Source organism: Podarcis muralis, chromosome 16 (genome assembly GCF_964188315.1).
Source record: "Podarcis muralis chromosome 16, rPodMur119.hap1.1, whole genome shotgun sequence".
Taxonomy (NCBI): Eukaryota; Metazoa; Chordata; class Lepidosauria; order Squamata; family Lacertidae; genus Podarcis; species Podarcis muralis.
Window position 1 is genome coordinate 40,080,711 of NC_135670.1, and position 20,359 is coordinate 40,101,069.

The window sequence follows — 20,359 nt, forward strand, 5'->3', positions numbered from 1 at the left end:
TTGTTTAAGGCAGAGGTTTAATATGTGATAGGAAGTGTCTCTGAATTTACTGGTGGATCTAAAATGATGTGTTTGTATTGCTTTGTTGTTTTATATGTTATACTTGGAATGTATAGAATAGTAAGTAATTTAAAATAAAGTAAATAAAATTAACTGGGAAACCTACCTCAGAAGAGTCAATTTGTCACATCTCTGTATGAGTCAGTGTTCTTGGCTCATCTCATTTCAATCAGGAAACCCAGAATAGTGACTCATTCAGAGATATTGCCTTTAGAGCAGATAATTCTTACTCTTCAACAACCTACAAGTAAATTTTATGGGATGTAAGACTGGAGTGTGCCTCTGGTATTAGTTCAGGGGGAGGAAAGGTTGAGGGCAGGGAATGGGAAAGGGGGAAAATCAATTTTAAGTATGCAATCCATGACTATCCTTTGATTTCCCTGCATGTAGCTGGTGGCATTTCTGACTTTTTCCAGTGTAGGATTATCAAAATTCCTTCAGCCCTTAGTAAGCAATGAATCAATTCAACACGCTGCTCTGAATGGCCTACATACTTTCACGCATCTCTTCTCAACCATACACACTAGATGTTTGGGTATTTCTTTTTATTTCTTTTTTTAAAAGACAAAGATGGAAAGCCAGTATTCAGGGAATTGAAAACCTATAACCACATTGTACCCTTTCCCTTTCCTCCCACTGCATAGCATATGTTTAAACCCAGGTAAACAAAAACAATTAGAAACTAGAAATAATTATCACAGCAACTGTGAGTCCACTTACCGACACCAAGATATTTGGTATGACAACGTAGTCAGATTCTAACCCAACTGACAGCTCTGGCCGGAAGTAGAAACTCCGATACTCTAAGAAGGAGATGGTATCATTGTCATGGAAAGTTATGTTGGTTTTCTCTCTGTGCTCCCTGTAGAAGAGAGAGGCAGAAAGACTCAGGCTAAATCAGTACCTGCATTGCTTCCACCATGGAAGGCTTTCCTCCATAATAGGCTGTAGACGTTGCAGACACTCCATAGTTTTGTCATATGAAAGCTTTCTTGCAATGTCATTTTCTAGAGACAATATGCATAAAGAATTTAAGTGCTCTTCAGCAAAACAGTCTACTTACCACAACACTTCATCTTTACAACACCTGTGCTACTGACTCTCAAACTTTGGGATTGTTGAAATATATGCAACAAAAAAGTAATCAGTTTGAGTCATGCAACAAAAACTGGGTCCACTTGACCCAAAATGTAAAAGCAATGTGGACTGAAGTCGCTTCTGGGGCTCCTCTGGGAGCTTCATTACCTGCCCAGTAGATCTGCCCCTGAGGAACGGTCTAGGGCCCACTCCGCAAGGAAGCAAGGACATGCACCTCTCCCCTCCAGACACTTGCACAAACCATGTTCTTTGGTACACTTGGGGGTTTGTGGGTACACTTGTCAAGTGTTTCCAAGCGGCCGAAGATGGTAGTGGTGTGTGCCTCACTTTGACCGACAGCAGCAGTGGCTGCCACTACCCGTGGGAGCAGGGGGGGGCGAATGGAGGCTTGGCAGAGGCTACCGGTGCCACGCCTGGGTTGATGGCTGAGCGTGGGTCTCCCCTCCCAGCGGCTTGGGGGTGACTGCAGGGAGGGTGCATGTGGTGATGTCACACTTACGTAGACTTTGTAGCATAGCTATACAGTACTGCCCAAGTTATGGCTGACTGGGATAGAGGGGTTATACATATTGTTTTCCTGAATTCTGAAGGGCTTGTGATATAGCTAAGAATGGGATGAAGTCATGAAATCCTGTTTGCTTTTTGTAGAAATGATGCTTTTGGGGAGGGGGCATTTTCTGGTTTGCCTCAGGCAACAAAATGCTGTGGGCCAGCCCTGACGTTTAGGTACAATGATAATGTTCATGTATTTGTGTTTATGTATCTATTATGCTTGTGTGGAGAGGGTATGTGTATTGCAAACCACTTTGAGATCTTCTATTAGCAAACAATTAATGATAACAGCAGCAGCAGCAGCAGCAGCTTCCTATGCTCATTTAAAAACTGAATCACTATTTATGCCAATCGAATAAAAACCCCTTTAAATCATTTTTTTAAAGTGTCTTCCAATTGGGCAACAGATTTTTTAAAACAACAACAACATGGTTTTTCAATAAAAAGTACTCCTAAAAACTGTAAGCAGAGTCTTAAGAGGCGCCCTTGCTTTTTCTCACATGGGAGGGAATGACGCTTCCAGATACAGTCGTATGCTGGATCCCAAACGCCACGAGAGTCAAACATTTTGGCTCCCAAATGCCGCAAACCGGTTTACAAGCGTTCTTTGGAATTCAAACATCTGACACGGCTTACGCGGCTTCTAATTGGCTGCAGGGGCTTCCTGCCAATCAAAAGCTGTGCCTTGGTTTCCAAACGTTTTGGAAGTTGATTGGACTTCCAGAACGGATTCCGTTTGACTTCCGAGGTACGACTATACAATACTTATTTGCATCTAAAAACAGAGTGTGTTTCTTACTCCAAAACATTTTTTTTCATTATTAAGATTTTATTGAAAGTTTTTTTAAGAGTTATACACATATAAAGTGTCCTCATTTGCCCACCAGTCAGTGATTAGGGGAACTGTAGCCCAAAATCTCTGGAGGGCGGACCAGGTTGGGAAAATCTGGCCCAAAGCAGAAAAAACCCAGTGAGAAACTCCGTAAAAGTCATAGAACTGTAGAGCTGGAAAGGACCATGAGGGTCATCTAGTCTACCCTCCTGGAATGCAGGAATCCTTTGTCCAATGCGGGGCTCGAACCCAGAATCTTGAGATTAAGAGTGTCATGTTCTGATCTCCCTGGCTTAGGAGTTACAGTGTTTTGAGACAAGAAGGCTGGATAGCACCATTATAACAAATCTCAGCGATTATCATCATTGTTCTCACCTCTCCTCCAAGGTGGTTCTTCCCCCACCCTTCCTATTTTATCCTCACAACCCCCCTGTGAGGGAAACTGGACTGAGACACAGTGACTGGCTGAGTGGGGATTCGAACCCTAGTCTCCTAGGTCTTTCCCCAGCACTACAGTTCACTACACTGGTTCTTTAGCACCATTTCTAATGTTATGAAGCGCTAAAAGCGCTGTTTATCTGCTTTGTAAGTTGCAAGGCTTTTTTCATAACCTCCCTCGGATGTCGGCATCCATTAATCCTACCTTTTCTCACCCTGACACTTCTAAAGCAATCCTAGGTGTGCTACAGACATAGCTATGGGTGCAGATTTCTCTCACTGGCCTCCCAACACTTTCTATTTCAACAGAGGGACAGATCAACACCTCGAACAAAAGGAGTCATTGATCCTGAAAGAAATAAGGAGCAATCATGTAACCTTTAATAAGTGGCCCAGCATAATCCACAGGCCAAGGGCGGAGAACTAAAAGGAAAAGCCAATTATATATTTCAACCACCAACTTCACAGAGGATGATGGTGCAAGACTTCTGAAGAAGTGTTCCGTTCAGACTACAACAGATCCTCAGAAGCTTCCGACACTCTTGCACATGAGAGCCACCTGTTAGTTTTAACAGAAAAGCGTGCCAGTCATGTGCAACCTTTTGCATGCACATGCACACTCACTGCATTGAAAGGCCAAATAGATGCTTGCAGGGGCTCCACCTGTCAGCATTGGTGGACTGCCAGCTCCTTGCTTGACAGAGGCTTTGAACAGTAAAGAGCAATTCAGCTGGTGGGGCTCCTGAGCTCACACCATGCAGCTGACCAAGCCTGCCAAGAGCTGCCCAGTAGTTCTTAAAAGGAACTGGAGCCTCCGAGAGCAAGGGAAGCTGGCAATCCCAGACGGGTGACACAAGGATGGTGGATTAGGCAGCTCAGCAGAAAACCCTGCTTGCTATGCGCCATTTAAATCCAATCTTGGGGCCGGAGCAGGAGAAGGGATAAGAGTCCCCATTCGCTTGGACTCTAATCTTGGGCAAAGGAGAAACAAAGACATTTGTGCTAAGAGGCTTTTGCTTCATTCCCTTTGCACAGAGCCACAATGCATACATTCAGCACCCGCAAGTGCACCAGGGAGCCACTATAGGCACAGCGTACGCAGAGGACAAGCTTGGCATTATGCTGGCAGCTAAGCCCAGTGGGGGGGAATTGTGCATGAGATGGCAACAGACCTTGCTGAGTGCTTGGCAAAAGATTTGGATAAGCTTTCAAGAAGGTCTTCCATCACTCCCTCCACTGACCTGTTTCGGTGGCTTTCAAACTCCGTTCTTGGCTTGGAAGCTCATCAAAGGAACTCCAAATTAGAGGAACTTTGAAAGCTGCCTTATACGGAAAGCCCACTGGTCTTTCTTGTTCAGCACTGTCCCCATGAAGAGGCAGCGGCTCTCCAGCGTTTCAGACAAAAGCCTCTCCCAGCCCTACTGGGAGAAGGCAGGGACTGAACCTGGATCCTTATGCATGCCAGGCAGGTGCTCTGCCACTGAGCTACGGCCCTTCAATGATCCCTCCCCAATGGGAAGCAACATGTCCCCAGGAGACAGCCGGGCCACTGCTACCAACCATTAAAGGGCGGCTGGTGGGGGCACTAGGAACACTCTAGGTCTAGGACACATATTCTGCCCACAAGAGCCAAAAGGCCTGAGTTGATTATAAATGGTCTGGGCTTTGGGGTGAGTAAGGAGGTGTGCTGGGGAACATGCGTTAGGGAAACGCAGCACATCAGTGGCACAGCATCTCCTTCCAAAGCAGAAGCATCTTTGGGTAGGGCTGGGAGTGCCTCTGGCTCATGAAAACAGGTTTTTTAATTTCACTCCATTGAGCTGGTGCTGGCAGTCAGAATGGGAAAGGGGTCAGACCACAAACAAAATAAATTGGAAATATTTATTTTAAAACAAAGCTCAGAGATGATTAGCATATGCAAGCTTGGCAATAAGTGAAATATAAGAATAAAGGGAAGGTTTGAATTAATATATAAACGGGGTGGGGGGAATTAGACAGACTAATCATTTTTAATTGTTAAGCAGCTACAAATAAAGCATGAAAATCAGTAAAACCTGAACATCATGTTCCTAAATCTTCCACCAGTCCAAGCTATTTACACGTTTACTAAATTCCCAGCCTTATAGTAGCTGAAGCTAAAGATTAATAAGAAAACTGGATTATAACTACCAGTCCCAGCAGCAACCCAAGGAATTGGCTTCTGTGGACTAAGGGGCAAAGGTCAGAAAGATGATCCAGAATGGCCCAAACAGGCAGTAAGTTCAGGCCGAGACTGAGGTGCAGCTGCTTTTTGATCTGGCACCTCCAAATAGACCTGTTTTCTCATCTGCTCTTATCTCTCTCACACACACACCCTTTTTCTCACTTAAACAATTCTGTTATGGTAAATTATGTCAGGGGCAAGCTCCTATAAAATGAGCTTTATTTTTTTCTTAGTTGTTTTTGGGGAGGGACCTAGTCTCAAGCTTAAGCAGAGTGAAAGGAGTTTCATGAAGGTTACTCAGAGCTGCCAACAAATATTGTATCTTTTTCACTCTGGCACACAATCTCAGCTGAACTAAAGCCTCTCCAAGCCTCCCAATTTCTCATATTCCAGTAGACAAGAGACACTTCTACCCTAAAAGCAGACATTCAGGCTGGCTTAAACAATGGACCAGAGTTTTCTTGACCAGCCTGCTTTGCATTCTTTAGTTTCTGGGGGTGTCACCTTAACCATGCATGCAGGTTTCGTTGCTCATCAGGGAATGTGGTCTGCAGGCTAAAAAAAGCTTCTTCACCACCAGTTAGATAAAAATCACGTGTGGTAAACTTTTGCTCCTCCAGATGTTGCTGAATCACAACTCCCATCAACCCAGCAAAGATGGCTAATGCCCAGGGATGATGAGAGTTGTAGTTCAGCCAGATGTGGTGGGCCAAAGGTTCCTCATGCCCAACATACAGGATAATTGACAAGAAAAGAATTAAGATTGTCACATGGGATGAAGCAGACAGAAATGAGCTCAAACCTGTATACATAAGGGCCACGCTGGGTCACTACCGGCTTTCCTCCTTGAAGAACTTCCTTTGGATTCAGCACCTCAAATAAATAGACTGAAAAGAAAAATGGAACCGGGAGGTCTTTCCACAAGTTGAATGCCATGCCACTGGGATCAAGGCGCACATTCTGTAATGACAAACATGTGCTCCATCAGAGGTTGTTGTTGTTTATTACTCCCCCTTCTCCCTAAGGTGGGTTGCAACCATTTAAAAGACAACATTAAAACCAAATTTTAAAACCTTACAATTACCAAAAAAAATACAAACATGAAAAACAACATTTAGTAAAGATAAAAAGTAGTAATAAAAATAAACAAAAATTCATATGGCTGGGGGAAAAGCCCTAAGTGTGTGTATCTTATGCGCCACATAGCCAATATAGCGTTTAACCAAAAAGTAGCAGAGAATTAGGCAGATATGCCAGTTTCTGTAAAATGAGGGCAACTGAGTAATAAAGGAGGGGATATTAAAACAAAGAAGGACAAAAGGGAAGTAAAAGAGAATACAGTTGTTTATTTCTCCTGGAACACATCAGCAAAGCATGTGTTGTGTCATATTTACATTCTTTGGCACATATTCTGGGAATTTTTGAACTAGCATCTGATCTAATCTCAAAAATAAGAGGAATGCACTGCCCAAGTTTTGTACCCTTGAGATGAGGCAAGCGACAACTCGAAATTCTGTAATTAATGAGTAACTTTGTCTCTGAACCCTGAAGGGCCAGTCCCCCACCCTCCACCCCCGGGAGCTGCTGTTTAGGCCCTGTGTCCAACTCAGGCGAGGCTGCTTGGAACCAGCTGTGAGGAACCAGTGGCCATCCAGATATTGGGCAGCATGACCAATGTCCAGCAACATGTTCCCTATCCCTGAACCAGAATGAAAAATTACATCGCTCGCTTATCAGTTTAGTTAGACTGTATTTAAATCAATGTTTGAACAACTCTGCAAATGCAGGATCCTTTGCTGGAGAGCCATTTTGGCACCACCTGCCTGCCTAGGTCAGGCCTTACAGGGTGGTCCTAAGTGGCCTGCTGCAAGAAATGTCATGGTGAGGGAGCAAGGAACCATGCTAGAAGAGAGAATAAATGCACAAGGACATAAGACAAGCCCTTTTGGCTCGGGCCAAAACATCCTGGTCTCACAGTTGCCACCCAGGTGCCTCTGGGAAGTCCAAACGAAGAACCTGCGTGCAACTCCCCCCACTTGTGATCATTCCCAGCAAAGAAGAAACAGAGCTACAAGGGGAATACAGAAACCCTAAGTTACTGAATCACTAACAATATCCATATATAATTTTATTTATACGTTGTTTTTTTAAAAAATAAGGGTCTAACTCACATCAGTTATCCTAGTGCCTTTGTACTAAATGGCTAGAAAACTTTTTCACTGGGAGAAAAAGTTTACTTCTAAGCAAGTGGGATAAAATATTGCCTGTATCATTCTACTTATTTCTCTGCAAGTAAGGCCTGCTCTGCAGTGTGCATTTAAAGCAGTAATATACCCCCTTTTAAAAACAGCCATGGCTTCCATCAAATAATTCTGGGAACTGTCATCTGTTAAGGGTGCAGAGAGTTGTTAGGACGTCCCCTACTCTTCTCACCAATGGACCTCCCACCCCCAGCTACAACCACCTCCACAGAACACTTCTGACTCCCAAGGGTGCCAATCACAAGACGTTTTCTGGCATATGTGCCATAATAGCACATGATGTTCTGTCAGGGTTCATAACTAGCCAGTGCAGGGGATTGAACAAACAGCCTATTGAAAATGGACGAGTCCTGAGATGCTACTGCGTCTCCACACCAGATTAAATCCTCAGCTTCAAACAAAGTTCTGCTTTAAAGGGTGTTTTCTAGGATGTAACACAAGTTGCAAGAACCACTTGAGGCAGAAGCCTGATCTTTTGAGGTGCAAGAAGAACTTTGAGAACTCATTATATATGCTCCAGTTAGAACAGAAATTGTTTGTAGTGCCGTCAAAATGAGGTTTCTTGAGAGTGTGACAGCTCAGAGAGAGCTTGGAGAGGCAGCTGGTTCCCTTCAGAGTCAGTCATTTGGTTATCAGAAGAAGAAGGAGGAGGAGGAGAAGAAGAAGGAAAGGAGGAGGAGGAGTTTGGATTTGATATCCCTCTTTATCACTAGCCTAAGGAGTCTCAAAGCGGCTAACATTCTCCTTTCCCTTCCTCCCCCCCAACAAACACTCTGTGAGGTGAGTGGGGCTGAGAGACTTCAGAGAAGTGTGACTGGCCCAAGGTCACCCAGCAGCTGCAGGTGGAGGAGCGGAGACGCGAACCCGGTTCCCCAGATTACGAGACTACCGCTCTTAACCACTACACCACACTGGCTCAGAAGATACTCAGATAATTGATCAATCAAAAACCACAGCAGGAATCAAAGCAGTTTAAGAACTGGGCCCAGCGACTGAGTGGGCAGGGAGCCAGAGAGAATGCAGTAGTAAGAGTCGGTATAACATAGAGACCAAAGGGACTGAGCCACAAATTATGAATTCCCCAACTTGAAATTTGTCTGCTATGAACTCATTAGGCAGCCCCAGGAAAGCCACTCTCTTAAATTGGTTCTATCTGCAATAGGTTTTAATCTGAGTCATCCCAATGGATGCAGAGCGTGATGTTGCCTTGGACATTTTAATCACAAAGGTAGTGTGTGTGTTCCATCAAGATATCATTTAAACTTGCAAAAGATTTTATTAGAGGGAACAAATGTAATATACAAGTGTGATGTTGGGAAAGTATTAACAAAGCTTCAGAAACCAAGGATTACAAAAACGATTTGGTCCTCAGGAAAAGTAATTGTATAAACTGCCACTTCACGGTTAGGTAACCTAACCAAGCACCTTTTATAAGACTGCTGCGCATTAGACTAATAGCAAAAAAAAAAGGGGGGGGGACTGAACCAACATAGCCGAAGAGGTGCACACTCTTGACCACGGTGATGAACTCCAATCCCGTTTGGATTTTATTTGGAACGGTGCTGTATTGTTAAAACAAATGTTTACAAGATACAACATGATTTTTACGAGACATTCTATTTATTTCTGCAGTAATATCCAACCGTTTTAGGAACTCCTCTCTGGATTTGTAAACAGTTTACTCCTTGGTCTTTTTTTGCTACTGAAGATGTCTCACAAGGCAGCGGGTACAGATTTTTCCTCAGGATTTACTCCCAAAGCCTTTCTCACGAATGAGCATAGCTGCAAAGTAGTGGAGTTTTTCTTCTGCTAGATGGTTTACCTTCCCAGGTTGATGAGCCCCATCTGCCCCTCACTTCCTTCTACAATATGTGCAGAAACCACCTTCTTGATCATTGGACCCACTATTAGTCTTCTCCACTCCATCCGCCGGGGCCTGTCTTCACATGCAGGGGGTTGTCCCTAACTCAGTGATGGTTTGAGACCCATCAGCTATCTTCCCCTGGTTTAGCCAGCCATTGAAAGCTGTTTCTTGGGGTGTGGCTACTGTTGCACGCTGACAGCTTCTAGGAGCCTCAGGTGAGAGCTGAGTGCAGGGTGGGGACCAAAGGTGGACAAACTACCCCAGAAGGAGCATGGCATGTCCCCCACCAGAGGTACTACCCCTCCCCTAAGACACACCTGTGACCATGTAGTTGGTCCTTTTAAAAGGCATTGTGCTACTGTTGCTCTTTGGTTTCTTGCCTCTCATAGCTGTGATGCATATGATGTTTTAATACAGGGTTAGATACATGCAGAAGGTGCCAGGCTCAGTCCCGAGGCAGAGCAGAGAAAAGGCCCAGTTGGAACCCCGGCAGAGTTGCTGTTGCCAGTAAGACCAGTGGACAATGATAAGCTAGAGGGACTCATGGTCTGACTGGGAATAAGGCAGCTTCCTATGTTCTTGGGGTCCTCCAAATATTGTTGGACTCCAGCTGCCATTAGCCCCAGCCAGCATGCCCAATGGTGAGGTATCATGGGCAAGCGTTCAAAATTAGCTAGGTGCCAGGTGCATTTTGCACCTTGCTTTTGACCACTTGTGAGCAAGTGAAGATGCCTGGGCCCCAGGATGGCACCTGACATTTCCACCATCTGGGGATCATTGGATTGGGACTGTTTGCACACACCAATGCCCCATCCTGTAGAAGAGGTCACCATGAAGAAAAAGAGGTCAGAATAGGCCAATATATATGTGGCTGTCCCTGGATCAAGTGACTTTCCTTCTCTAAGTTTTCAAAGTTCTCAACCTGGCTCAAGGTTGTCATCTGAACTAGCCACATGTTTAACTGAGAATCAATCAGAGACAGTCCATCATTTGAAAAATAAGACTTTTTAGAGCCATCTTGCCCCCCAAAGGCAACTAGACTTTCCGTTTTGGTGACTGTAGCCTTGGTTTAAGGAACCCTTTGGTGCCTAGCTTATATATTTGAGTTTCTAACACTGATCATGGGAGCTGTAGTCCAACTGTGTCCGAAAAGCCACAGGTCCCCTATCTAAATAGAGGATGTGTTATTATTTCCCAAGTGTAGATGCAAAAGTGGCTTGAATGCAAGACAAGGAATGTCTACTGCTAAGTGGAGAGAGACTCTGGCAGGCAGAACAAGAGAGAGGGTTTCCTGCCAGGAGACAGGCAAGCACCACCCGCACAAGGCCATTCTTGGATTCCTAGAATATTTGGTTGTGCTTAAATAGACCACAACTGAAAATATTTGATCAGCCATAGTCATGTGGTCACTGGGATAGCTCAGCAGTGCCTTCCAACGCTACAATTCTATGTTTTTGTGTCCCCAAATTCCCTTCTTCACAGGAATGTTCTTCTCAACGTTGACCAAATTCATTTAGGCTTAATCCCTTTGCTTATTCTACAGCCTCAGCAGATAAGATCCAGATAAGAGAAGGCAGGAAAGGGCGGAGGGAGGGGGACGCCAACCCCCCCTTCCCTTACTTTTAGGAATATTTTGCAATGAGGCTCCTATTTGTGCATTAGAGCAGGAAGTGTTTCTGCTGATCTGATGCTTATGTAAGACAATGTCAGCTGCTCAAGCCCAAGCCGCCTGCCTTAACACGAGACTTCTGACCACAGCTGGACCCATGGTCTAATGCACCACCTGCCTGAGTCTTGCAGCTTTCCCTATCATTGTAGCTCCATTTTTCAGATGTCCCTTAGGCAGTTGCAAAATACTTTTTCCTAAAAGTCCCTCCCCCCTACTGTATTTATTTAGGGCTTGACTAAGGCAGTTCCTGTTTATTTCCTGAAAAGCAGAGGTAAAGGATAGGGTTGCCAATAATTGGACTACAGTTATATTAAACCTACAGCTTATTCCTTCCACAAACACCATTGCCTCATGTGGTTTTCCAAAGGCTGAAGGACTGTTCAACTGAAGTCCCCCTTGCAGATTATGGTTCAGGCCAACCTCTTGGCCACGCTGGTGGGGGCTGGTGGGAGCTGGCCCCCAGGCACCTCTGAAGGGCCACAGCTTCCTCATGCCTGGCTTAGGCCCTGGAGTTGGAGTTTCCTTTAATTACAGCTGCCAAACCTCTTTTCTTGGGAAACTATTGTGGCCATATTTAAAACAGTGAATTGTCTAACTTTGTAAACCACTCAGTGCAAGTGTATGGTCTCTCCTCTCTTTATAGGAGCTGGATACATTTATTATTCTGTACCAAACAATGTAGAAAATCATTATAGCATAAGCTCTTTTTGGAAATAGAAGAAATGTCATCATAAAGTTGCAGTCTTATAACTTATGTACATTTACCTGGGAGTATTACATTCCACTCAAAAATTCAGTGGGACTTCTTCTCAGTAAAGATGCATAGGGTCGTATTGCCTGCTGCAATATGTACACGTACTCATATGCCAAGGAATTGTGGCCCTGCAGAGATTGTTGTGTTCCAGCTCACATCAGCCCTAAGCTAACACAGCCAGTGATGAGAGCTGCAGTCCAGCAGGCCCCCCCCCCCCCGCTCTCCAGAGATCACGCCTGCTTGTGGCGGAGTCAGGGGTCCATAAAACACAAGAACAGCTTGAGACATTCCAAGGCAAAGCTCAAGTTATACTAGATAAGATGAGTGGCTCCATTCACAGCAGCTGAAACTGGTACCAACAATTTAATACAGCTCTGCTTTATAGAATTGTAGCATTGCAAAGGACCCCAAGGGTCATCTAGTCCAACCCCCTGCAATGCAGGAATCTCAGCTAAAGCATCCATGACAGATGGCCAGCAAACCTCTGCTTTAAAACCTCCCTACCTCCGTTGAAGGAGAGTCCACAACCTCCCGAACAGCTCTTACTGTCAGAAAATTCTTCCTGATGTTTAGTTGGAATCTTCATTCTTGTAAGTTGAAGCCTTTGGTTCAAGTCCTACCCTCCAGAGCAGGAGAAAACAAGCTTGCTCCATCTTCCAACTAGCAACCCTTAAAATATTTGAAGATGGCTATCATGTCTCCTCTTAGTCTCCTCTTTTCCAGCCTAAACACACCCAGCTTCTTCAACCATTCAAGGCTTGGTTTCCAGACCCTTGATCATCTCGCTTGCCCTCCTCTGCACACATTCCAGCTTATCAATATCCTTCTTAAATTGTGGTGCCCAGAATTGTACACAATATTCCTTCCAGGTGTGGCATCACCAAGGCGGAACCGAGTGCTACTGTTGCTTCCCTTGATCTGGACACTAGACTTCTGCTGATGCAGCCTAGAATAGCATTAACTTTTTTTTGCTGCTGCATCTCATGTGTGACTGTGTGTGGTTGTGTGGAGTTTTCAAAATATATATATATACAAAAGAAAAAGAAACACAACCTTTAAATATCTCCCCAAAATAAGATGGGTATAAGGTCTAGAATAAATCACTATACTGGCACTTTGGCACAAAGAGGAAGAGAAAATAAGTAAAAGGACAAATTGCATTTATAGTGAAGACAAAAAAAATAATGTAATCCAATCTCTGTTCTACGTAGCTAATGCGTAATTGGCATATGAAATAAAGTTACACTATACAGCTTGAATGTTTGCAGCTTCTCTTTCCCTTGTAATAGTTGTACATGGAAGTAACTTTCTCCAATATTCCAAAGATTTTTATCTCTGTGTATACTTGATTGGAAGCCGCCCAGAGTGGCTGGGGCAACCCAGTCAGATGGGAAGGGTACAAGAAATATATTATTCTTACTATAAAATGAAATAACAACAACAACTTTACCAAAAAGAAATACAAGGTCACTCCCATCGAAGGTGGAAGTATGTGCCTTTAACAGGAAACAAGGTTACAAGCAGGTATAATATCTACCAGCTGTGCCTAAGTTCTGTATCAGCAGTGCAATATTTTCATTGACATTTCACAAATACCTGGTGACACAGATTTAAATCAGTTTTTTATCCACTCATTCAGACAGACTTCACTACTGCTATATTCAAGCCATCTTCCCAGATTTTCTTTGGGCCCAAAGAGGAACCTGTTTGACATAGCTTTGCCATGCTAATTTAACATTTTTGAGGGTGGTGCAGGGAGTAGCCTGATCTCAGGTGAATCCTACATTAATTAAAGGGGTCTTGAGGACAAATAAATGCCAGGTCCTACCTGCACTAAACATTTAAAGCAGCACTCGTACCAGTCAGTCAAGGCTTCCTCCAAAGAATCTTGAGAACTACAGTTTGTTATGGGTGGGGAGTTTTAGGAAACTCCCTATCAGAGCGGTAGCTGGGGGGGGGGGGTGTCTAGCCACGGTTTCTGATCCAGTGAAGCCCCCTGTGGGTTTCTGCTACGGTGTGAGAAAGAAATTCTCAGGGACAGAGGGAGCTGAGGAAGAGAATCAGTTGGACTAGATGACCCTTGGGGTCCCTTCCAACTCTACAATTCTATGATTCTATGATACCTTCAGAACTTTGAATGCGCCTAAATAGCTAAGGTTGAGGGATTTTACAGACTATACATGATCTGCACACAGGAAAGTAAGGGGGTGTGTGAGCATTTTCCCTGCCAGAGGCAGTTCCCTGGCAAGTTCTGGTCAGCCCGGCTGCATTAGGAATGTAATAGATAGGCACTTTCTACCTTTCTACATTGGCTCCCAGTACGTTTCCGAGCACAATTCAAAGTGTTGGTGCTGACCTTTAAAGCCCTAAACGGCCTCGGTCCAGTATATCTGAAGGAGCGTCTCCACCCCCATCATTCTGCCCGGACACTGAGGTCCAGCGCTGAGGGCCTTCTGGCGGTTCCTTCATTGTGAGAAGCAAAGCTACAGGGAACCAGGCAGAGGGCCTTCTTGGTAGTGGCGCCCGCCCTGTGGAATGCCCTTCCAGCAGATGTCAAAGAGATAAACAACTACCTGACATTCAGAAGACATCTGAAGGCAGCCCTGTTTAGGGAAGTTTTTAATGTGTGACATTTTAGTGTATTTTTTGTCTTTGTTGGAAGCTGCCCAGAGTGGCTAGGGCAGGGGTCTGCAACCTTTAAGACAAAAAGAGCCACTTGGACCCGTTTCTGAAGGGGGGGGGGGGAAACTGGGAGCCGCAAAACCATTGCGACATTTAAAACAAATATATCTCTGGAGCAGCGATCTGACAGCGGGCGGGAAGGTGATGTTGGGACGGTGCGTCCCGCACGTACCGCCCCCATGCGACGTCACAGCCAGTACAGCGCCCGCCACAGGAGCCGCGGCAAAGGTGTAAAAGAGCCACATGCGGCTCCGGAGCCGCAGGTTGCAGACCCCTGGGCTAGGGAAACCCAACCAGGTGGGCAGGGTACAAATAATAAATTATTATTATATTACCTTAGACTTGCACAAAGCATTTCTTCACCTCACATGGAACCTAAAATCACTACAAAACTATCATTTCCTAAAATGAGTGATCAAACAAAAATAAAACTGAGAGGAATCTTGTTGAAGCTTACTCGGGAGTAAATTTACATGTCAAAACTCCTTGCACAGAACCAAGAGGGTTGGGTTTTTTCCTCAAAGAGGGGGAAAAATTTAAAAAAGGAAACACCAGAGGGTCTTGGCTGATCTTATGGAAATGCAGTCTTTTAATGATCCTGTGACCAAATAATCCAATTCAAAACCTGACCAAATAGACAATTGCTGCACACAGAAGTTCTAATTTTGACAAACAATTTGTTTTTAGTGGAAGAGATACTCATTTTCCCTTTGTTCATACAGTAATAATACTTCTTAGGATTCCTTTGTATTCAAATGATATTGTGCCTACTTTTATGTCCTTTACGAATAAATCTTTCAAGGGGGGGGTGCTTGTATGCATGCATGTGTATGTACACAAACGTGCATGGGGGGTGGAGTGCCAAACTGGGTCTAGGTGGCAGGAAGCCCAGTTTCAGCCCTGCTCCCTATTCCAGAGCTGCAATCTCCAGGTTGGTTTGACACTCAATCCCTTTTCCCAGGGAACTCTGGGAATTGTAGCTCTGTGGTGGAATAGAGTCTCCTAACACTCACAGCCCCCTTTAAAAACTGCAGGTCCCAGGATTTTTGGAGGAAGCCATGACTGTTTAGTGTGGTGTGATGATGCTTCAAATATATAGTGAAGACGAGTCTGTGGTAAAACAAACTTTGGCATTGACTCTTCACACATATATAAAAATAAAAGTTCCAAGAGGACAGGGGAGTGTTCAATCTACCTCAGAAAGTTTTTTCACGATTTCTCCCCTTCCCAAACAACATTGCACAACACAAGTGTCTTTATGGAAACTTCCCCAATGCTCTTCTTCTCTTTTGTTGCACACAGTCATTGCGCATTGCAACTACATAAAATCTTCGGAGGGTATCGTTCAGGTCAACAACTGGTCCCCATCTGCCCTTAAACCTCTTGTAATTCTCAAGAGTAGGAGGAAGAATTGTCAGCTGACACCAGACAAGACTAAACAGTGTCCTGGAGTGCCTTGTATGTGGGTTTTCTGCCTCGGTGACCTGACACAGCAATTTAATTCTTACAGTTCTACTGTGCAAGTTTGTTGGACCAACAACTGAAAAACGCCCAGAGACAGAACACTTCCCGTTTCCAGAAAATGGAGGCAGCAGTAGAAAGAACAGAAGCATGACCTCATTTTTTCAAATCTATCTTCAGCGCTATTTCTGCAAATGAGGACCCCAATTCTGCAGCAGAAAGTCAAGATTCTGAAAGTTTTGGATAATCATGTTTCTCCTAAGAGTTACTGCTTCCTGCTTCTTCCTGAATTAGCCAATGAGGGGTCATGAATGCTTTTGCAGAGTGGGTAGATTTCCTTTGAGCAGATATTAACATGAGGGAGGCGTGAACAGAAGCTTAGTGAGAGGATGCTCCCAAAGGAGGAAGCTTGCCCTCTGACCTGCATCAGATCCCCATGCTGGCCCGCCCTCCCTCACAGCACACTTGAAATCACAGCATTTGCTGCTTACCAGCTGAGGACCCCAAGGTGATCTGAGAGCTGGTGCACTGTGCTTAGCCTCTCTGCCTTGGCCCCAAATCGCAAATGCGCGCACACACAAACTCCCACCTTTCAATCTATCAAACAGGAATAAATTACAACAGCCCTGCAAAGCACCTTATGATAGGCATTTTTGGCAGTCTGGATACTCTAATCAACAGCACAATACAAGTAGCAAAAATATTATAATTATCTAGCAAACAGGACATTCAAACTCACTATTAGTCATTCACACACAGGACAACAATTGTATCATAGTCAGCAAGTATATGCTTTGTGCAGGGGCCTTTAAAAAGCAAATAACCCAATTAGTTTGCAACATTCTGCACCAGATGAGATGCTCATTATAAATCTTCCTCCAGCATTTTGCTTCAACCCAATTTCTGGTAAAGGAATAAAGAGACACACACATGCACACATAGTCTCTTTTTCACCTGGGCTGAACTGTGCTCTAGGTAAGGAACCCTTTCCACATCCCCTCTACTTGTTCAGATTTGCATCACCTTATTTTATCCTATTAATTTCAATGGTAGGTGATGTTCCTAGCCTGATGCTGATTTGCATCCATGATTTATTGCTTCATGCAAGATGCCCGAGCTGCATGCACAGAGCAGAGCAGAAATCACACAGACCCACAATGCTACAGGGTGTGCCTTTCCCCCACAGTTAAAGGAACAATTACATGAGGTATGTGCCAGTGAAAAGGAACTGTCTATTCTATTTGGACGAGCTGTTGAGTATAGAGTTGAGTGGACCCCACAAGCCAGCCTCATTACCAAGGACATCACAGCTCAGTGGTAGAGCATCTCCCTGGCATCTCCAGGCAAGGGAAGAAAACTCCTGCCTGAAACCTTGGAGAATAACCATCAGTCTGTGAAGGCAATGTTGAGCCAAATCCTGCCCTCATCACACATCCCAAACAGAAATAAGCACCAGAACTTCCTAGATCTTGGAGAAAGGGTTTTAAGAGGAAGGTGTCATAAGCAGTTCACTTCAAAGGCTATATTGCAAATACAGCTGAACTAGAGGTTATGCAAAATGTGCAGTTGAATAACTACATGCTTAAAAAGATAATACTACTAGGTGCCAAGGGGAATCAGTTTGCACGTGAGGAAATGAGCTCAATTCCTTCCCTCCTGTGATGGATCTGGGGGAAATTTCCCCTATTGAGGGCAATCTTTTTAAAACAGTTCTCTCAGATTAAGTGTCATGGACTGGCTGGATGCAGAGGAATGGTGGGAAACGTCCAAGAGAAGAAGGCTCAGAGCCAAAGAATGGTGGTGGGATGGCAATGAGTGGTCAAAGGGAGAAGAGAGAGCAGAGTGGGAGCAGGAGGTGTCAGAAGCTGAAGAGGCAGCAGGGCTTAGTGAGCAGGGGGAGTCTGTGGCAGAGAGCAGTCCAGAGAGAGTCAAGAGAGGAGTGTGGTCCAGAGGCAGAGATGAGATAGGCTGGTGAAGAAGCCAGGGGGTCTCCCCCTCCTGCTGTGACCAGCTCCCCTCCTCCCATTTGTCTCTCAGAACCAGAAGATGTATGAAGAGGGATTGCTTGGGAAGGACCCAGGAAAGGAGATGATTTAGGTAGCTGTGAGAAGGCAGGGACCTTCAGTCTCCACAACTGCCTCATGGGGCAAGACCTATCAGATTTGCTGTGCTCATTACACCTGGCATTCCTCAGCAGACCTTGTTTCTTCTAATAAAGAATTAACTTCACTTACTCTGTGATTTATTGCTGGCTCGCTCCTGACAGAAAGAGATATGCTTGGTCTGCTTATAGAGTTCACCACACCTCCTGAGCTGTGATCCGAACAGAAATCTCCCCCACAGACACAAACACCAAACATACTCCATTTTGCCTTTGTGGGGAGGAGGCAGTCATTAGGAGCATTTTAAATAAACATTTTAAGATTCAGTGTTGCAATCAGCCTTAACACACATGCATAGTCACTAACGTGCATTTAGGATAATTAACTATGCTGTCCCAATTTCCATTCAAATGCACAGGATGTATAAGATGGGGACAATCAACAGCATCCTTCCCAGGACAGGTAAACAAGCTACCTCAGGTGCATGCTGGTCAGGCTCTCTTCCCTCTGCAGCCCCAACCCAGGCCAACTGGGAACTCTATTTTGAAGGCAGAAGGAGCAAAAAAAACCACAAAAGCTGCCTTATACTGAATTGGACCATATGATGGTAGCAGCAGGAGAGTAGCTGGGTCAACTTCAAAGCAGGGAGAACTTTTGCTATGATCTTCCTGCTGTGCTACTGCTCCCCCCTGAAGGAGGGAAGAGGCGCTGGACCATCCCTGGAGGATGCTGGACCCACCAAGCACGGATTTGCAACAGCTGGCAAATCCAGACTTCTGGAAAGGGGAAATTGTTAGTTTGATGTGAATGATTTTAGGACTAGGGGGAGGTTGTCTTTCCCCCCAGAGCGGCAAGTAAGATGTCGAGTCGCATTTTTAAAAAGCACCTCCAAGGAGACCCCCCCGCCTCGAGGGGACCAGGTGCCCGCGCGCCCCCGGCTGGGCCAGCCCGGCGCCCCGCGGGAGCGCGCCGTGCCCGCCTCGCCCCCCCCCCCCGCGCCCCTACCTTGACCACCTGCTCCTCCATGATGGCCGGCAGCGAGACCACCAGGAAGACCCCGGAGCCCAGGCAGAGCAGGCCGGCGATGGCCAGCCCCAGGGCCGCGCGGAAGGCGGAGCAGCAGCGCGCCATGGCGAGCGCAGAAGGAGCCGGCGAGAAAGTGCCTCCGGGGGACCCGCCGCCAGCTGCTCTCCGGCGCCCGAGAAGACGCCGCGGCCGCCGCGCTAGCCCCCATTTACGCTCCCGGATTGAGGCCGGGCCTCCCCGCGGGACCGCCCCGTCGCGCCCAGAAAGGCCGGCAAGGGCCGCCCTTCGGAGCCGGGCGGGGGAGGCGCGGACGCGGCGCTGGGGAGCGAGCTGCCTGGGGGACGCACTTACTCGCGAGGAAACGTGCTGCGCGCACTTTCCGGCGAGTATCGTGCGCTGGGAGGCAGCGGCGCTTCCTTCCGAGTAAAGCAGCACAGGAGGAGGGCGCTTCTTCAGGCTGGCCGCCCCAGGCGAACCCAGTAAAGCTGCGGTGGGTCGTGTAACATGCCCTGTAAACACGTGGACAGATTGGTGGTAAACAGAGCCGGGAACAGGAGGTCTGTAGCTGCCTCTCTGTTTCCAAGCCCAGTTTTGACTTCTCAAGCTCTTTAAGGTGAAGGATCCTTCTCGGGTATAAAAGCCAACCTCCCCACCCCCCTCCTGCTTTTGGGTAGACTAGGGTAGCATACCTTCCCAACATTTCTACAATGAAAATAGGGAAACGTTGGACATTCCAGGATCAAATCAGAAACTGGGGTGGCTTTTTTTAAATCTGGGACTGTCCCTGGTGAAAAGGGACACTTGGAGGGTCAGGTATTTATCCAGTTTGTCCGCTGCCCAAACTTACTGCTGCCTTTATGAGGTGGCTGTTTTGTGTTTTTTTGGAGGAGTCCATTACTACGTTTATGTTTTTTAATATGCCAGAAGCTGCTTGTAGGCTTCTAGGTAACAAGCAGCTAACAAGACAACTTGTTGTTGTTGTTGTTGTTGTTGTTGTTGTTGTTAGTTAATATAGTACAGAGCAAGTTCCTTCCCTGTTACTTTGGACTCTGAAGGCAGGGCACAGTGCACACAGCTGCTCCTGATTGCAGTCCCCTAGCAGAGGTGTGGGGGAACCTTTGGCCCTCGGGGTGTTACTAAACTACAACTCATCAGCCTCAGCAAAGCATGGCCAGTGGCCAGGGATGATGGGAGTTGTAGTTCAGCAACATCTGAAAGGCCAAAGATTCCTCACACCTGGTTTAGAGATCAGCCCTCAACCCTGCAATAGAGCAGACTTCACTGGGCAGGGGACTATAACTTCCTGAATGCTTGCTTTTAGAGCCAAAAACTGCCCATTGCCATTGCAGGGGGAGAG

The 20,359-nt window shown here is 45.8% G+C and overlaps 1 protein-coding gene across 5 annotated transcripts in view; it reads right to left on the minus strand.

The window, feature by feature from the left end:
* The window catches only part of SCARB1 (scavenger receptor class B member 1), a 53,026-nt gene extending 33,684 nt beyond the window's left edge, over window positions 1–19,342 (minus strand). For all 5 annotated transcript variants that reach the window (XM_077920306.1, XM_028711284.2, XM_028711287.2 and 2 more), the window contains exons 1-3: window positions 18,982–19,342; window positions 5,986–6,143; window positions 781–922 (exon numbers count right to left, since the gene is read on the minus strand). In XM_077920306.1, the coding sequence (XP_077776432.1) occupies window positions 781–922; window positions 5,986–6,143; window positions 18,982–19,107 (426 nt within the window). In that variant the 5' untranslated portion in view covers window positions 19,108–19,342. The remainder of the gene's footprint in view (window positions 1–780; window positions 923–5,985; window positions 6,144–18,981) is intronic.
* Window positions 19,343–20,359: the final 1,017 nt, after the last annotated feature.